The sequence below is a fragment of the Dipteris shenzhenensis genome, chromosome 16 (genome assembly GCF_047967505.1).
Source record: "Dipteris shenzhenensis isolate YYH24624 ecotype China chromosome 16, Dip_SZ_1.0, whole genome shotgun sequence".
Lineage (NCBI taxonomy): Eukaryota > Viridiplantae > Streptophyta > Polypodiopsida > Gleicheniales > Dipteridaceae > Dipteris > Dipteris shenzhenensis.
Window position 1 is genome coordinate 11,168,897 of NC_141611.1, and position 4,496 is coordinate 11,173,392.

At 45.3% G+C, this 4,496-nt stretch overlaps 1 protein-coding gene across 1 annotated transcript; it reads right to left on the minus strand.

Moving 5' to 3' along the window:
- Nucleotides 1-2,467: 2,467 nt before the first annotated feature.
- On the minus strand, nucleotides 2,468-4,286 carry LOC147892542 (uncharacterized). Its single transcript, XM_087387435.1, has 3 exons — nucleotides 4,240-4,286; nucleotides 3,275-3,860; nucleotides 2,468-3,154 (listed from the first exon to the last, which is right to left on the minus strand). The coding sequence occupies exons 1-3, from the start codon at nucleotides 4,284-4,286 to the stop codon at nucleotides 2,468-2,470; spliced, it is 1,320 nt and encodes a 439-aa protein (XP_087243561.1).
- Nucleotides 4,287-4,496: the final 210 nt, after the last annotated feature.

Here is a 4,496-nt window from a genome sequence, read left to right on the forward strand (position 1 = left end):
CAAGTAGAGGATGTTGGGATCCATCGTCTCGATTGCCAATTTGACTAGGCTCACTCGCCTTACTAGCCAACTTATTCCCCAAGCTCACGAAGCTGCAGTACTTATCCCTCGCCAACAACTCCATCCTTGGCTCAACAATCCCCAGCCTCAACATTTGGTTTGATGAACTTGCAGCTCGTCGATCTTTCTGGCAATCTATTCGCTAGTCTCGTTCCTCCATGGTGTAGGTGTGCTTGAGAATTAGGGGGCTCCTCTATGGACGCAAAGGAAAAAAACATAAAAGGCAGAACATCCCTCGGAACCTGTGCCCACCAAGAGAGTGTTGGAAGGCATTTTAGACAAGCTGCAGAAGCATGTTGCCCAACCGAAGTGACTCATCGTTGTAAAATGAACTCTGCCTTCTACGTCTTGTGCTTTTGTGTTTAACAATTCACGGATGGGATCGTTTCTACGCTAACAAAAATACACATATAGAGTGTTTCCTGAGCTTGTGGATCCTAAATAGGTGCGGTCAACACAGCCAGGATGTCTACTCAATAACTGCATGATAAAGAGGATGATAAAGCTTAGTACCACCAAGATCAGCTTGTAGATTGGCAACAAACATAGAAGCAACCGATAGAGACTTGTCATCATAAACCCGACTGCTGTTGAAAAGAGATGACGCAACTGCAACCAAAGCATGCCGATCATCTTCGTTGTGTAGCACTATCGAAGAGCATGTCCCAATATGTGTGTATTGCCAGCTCCTCTAGCAACTTAGTGGCTCTGTTCCCACGCTGCAAGGTCTCACCGACCTGGTCTGCCTCAACCTTCAAAACAACCACCTTACGGGATTTTTCAATTTAAAATTTCCCACCTGGAAGATCCTGCACATCGCAAACAATCATTTTGGAGGGACGGATATGTCTAGAAATTGTCTCAACGGTAGCCTTCCTACGGACTTTCTATCTGGAGTACCTCAATTTCAATTACAAATCGCAAAGCTACCGAAATCCACCTTCAAGAGCTCCTCTTTGGTTGGCATCCTTGACTTGAGCCATAACCAGCTGGACGGCCCCTGCCAGCTGGTTCTAAAGTGCTTGCAATTCTAGGGCTTCACTACCACCTCTATAGTGGCATCCAGAATCTGATTGAATATTGCTTTGGAAGCACGCTCGTAGTTGAACTCCAAGGCAATATGCTCACTCGTGACATTACGGCAATTTGTGGGGTGGAGATGATTCCCACTTTCTTTTAGAAGAGATGTCAACCAACTAGACGGGGGCCAACTATGTCGGTGATACTCTGCAGTGCAATATCGTAAAATTCAGACTTTATAGTGCTTGAGAGGTGAATTTATCTAAAGCACAAAAACTGCGAGAGAAGAGCTAGAGAAGGCACTCACGTTTACGGAACGAATGCCTTCAATTCAAAACCTGACATGCACCTTGCACAAGTGCCGAACAAAGAAAAATCTAGCGTATACCAAGTGTTTATACGCCTACTTATGTCAGAGGGGGCTGAACGATCTTGGGAACTACCTAGTCCCAATGTTGTATATTTTTACTCGTTCGTTTTTTTACTTTAAAAGTTTTGACAAAATGCTACGATTCAAGTTCAATAATGACTTAGTAGTTACGTGTTTCAAGACAGAAACACTCCTAGTGTCAACCTAGTTACTCTTTTTTAAGAAAATTCAGGCGGCTCAAAATCTTAATTTTAGCCCATGAGATAACTACTACATAAGATCGGAAACCCATCCTCTAGGCTCGAAAGATTTTTAAAGCTTGAAGATTGTGATCATTTTGGCGCATTGATAGTTAAGTTTTTTTTTTTTTTGAAAGTGTCTACTCATATATTACTCAAAATTTGCCAAGGGACATTTCATACAGGGTCTTGCATCTGAGATCTAAGTGCTTCATCAGGCTAGACGGCCACAAGCCACCTAGACTGTATGGCAACATCTATAACAACTTGCTTGTAGGACAAAGAAAGAACAGACAACCTATTGACTAAGACCTCATAACGGACCACCCATAATCTATGTAAAGTCACATATCTGATGACATTCCATAGCTTAGTTCTGTCCGAGCTATCCATAGCTCAGTTCTGTCCGAGCTGAGCTCCGCACCAAACATAGCAGCCCCTTTGGATATAAACTCCAAGCCCAGTACCTTAGCACATTGTGAGCAAACGATGCTCCACACGTTCCGAACCCACGGGGAGTCCCAAAATAGATGTGTGATGGTCTCAGCAAAGGACCTACAAAATTTGCATCTATCATCCACCTGAAGCTAGGGGACGTGGTTGCCCATCGAGAAATGACCTCCAACAATTCGCTATATGAAGAAATTCACCTTGTTGAAGGGGGTGGCCTTCCAAGCCCGCTCGAATCTTCCCCTCCATAGATGCTACGAGTCTGATCTTAACCATCTGTCATTAGCCTTTTGAAACTAGTCCTTGTTGTAAGCAAGTAGCATGTCAGTCATCTTCGTGTTAAGCTTATGAAGTGATACTCCCTGTTCCCATTCCCACTCAGCGGCTCTTGAGCCAGTTGAGGGTTGAGGGTTGGATGGCCAGTCAGCTGGAATCCCTCAGGATCAATCCCACCAGCCAGAGCTCGTCTTGGGAGAGCATATATTTCACCCCAACCTGTAGGGGAGATAGCCAGTCCTTTGCGTAGGGGTCCTAGAGGTCTTCCCAAACTTGTACCCCTCTTGCTGCAACCCTTCTTGCAAGTGCTTCGTTTCCCACAACAAAACAACCTCCACCAAGCTGAGCTACCTACAACCAGCCTAAGAGAAAAGTTTGAGGTGCCAACAGGAAGCTCCTTCCAATTGAGCAGTGTGATGCCCTCCTTCCATGCAACAACCAATCTATTAAAGAAGTTTGACTTCAGACAAAGGGGAGCACTGGAGAACACTTTGGTCCACATGTCCATTGTAAGGAAGTGCCTGACAAAAGCTGAACGAATAGCCTCTTCAAGGAAGCCTGCCCACGGCTCGTTAGAGTCTAGGAATTGCACCCAGAGCTTCATGAGAAAGGAAATCGACCTTCTCTTCACATCAGGGATTCCAAATCCACCCATTTTCTTAGGAGAGCATAGAACTGACCATGATAGCCACTTCCATTTCATTTTTTTCCATATGAAGGCTCTTAGTGCTTTCTCAATCTGCAACATATGGGTTTTGAAGAATGCACATACTGGCAATATATAGAAAGAGGATGGGGCCAGTATATGCTTTACTACTGTGCATCTCCCTAGTAGACTTAGGGGAACTTTTGACCATACCTTGATTTTCGCTTTGAACTTAGGCCACCACCGTAGAAACCGTTGCCCCTGTCCTCTCGAGACCCATTGGATACTTGTGGCTCTCATCCACTCTGGCAGCTCCTTCCTGGAAACATACAAGGCTTTTGACTTCCCCCATTGTATCTTGGAGCCCGAGGCTTCACATTGCATCTCAAATAGCCTGAGAACCAAATTCAATTGCTCCGGGTCTGCCTTGCATATGGAATTTGAATCGTCTACAAACAGTTGTGCAAAGAGAGGGTCATTGCTACCTAGAATTCTGATGGGGTCAAGAGATCCCCTCACTATCAGCTTTCTGAACGTAGCAAGTAATGGTTCAGTCACAAGAGCAAAGAGGAGAGGGGCCAGCGGGCATCCCTGCCTGATGGATTTCCTCAAATCAAATGAGCCAACTTCTGACCCATTAATCAGAATAGCAGCCGAGGCGTTGGACAGCAAAGTTCTAATGATGGAGAGGAATTTTTTGCCAAATCCCATTGCTTGCACCACCACAATGACATAGCCCCATTCTACACGATCGTATGCCTTGTCGAAGTCATTGTTAAGGAGTATGATCTCTTCTTTCCTGCCCCATGCGTGTTCTAGAGCAAAGATCACGTTAGAACATTGTCCTGAATGTGACGACCCTTCACAAAGCCATATTGTTGCCCAGAGATCACCTGTGGGACGAGATTTGCTATTCTTACTGCCACCATCTTAGCTTTTAGTTTGTAGGAGACATTGAGCACAGAGAGGGGTCTCAAGTCCCCAAATCTCTCGGAGGGGTGGCGCTTGGGTATGGGTCTGATGAGTCCCTTGTTAACTTTAAGAGACAAGGATTCTCTCTCCCAAAGTGTGTTTACCATCTTGACAAAGGAATCTCTAACATTGCCCGAGAGCGCCACATAGAACTCAACAGGCAAACCGTCTGGACCGGGGGCCTTCTTCTTCATGTGCAGCAGTACCTGAAGGATTTTGCAACTTCCTGCATTAACTGAAACGCGACGCCCATGAAGGATTTTGCACTTGCTGCATTAATTTGCATACCTTGCCGGTGGAGAAGTCAGTGCTCAGCACTATATATCACTATTTACCACAGCAGATTCCAGAGCAGATTCTAGGACGTAGGAAGGCAGCAGACTCTCAAGTATACCTAGGCGACAAATGTACAATGTACTCGTACGGAGTAAAAGCATCATCCTTGCATGAATGATGAGTCGTT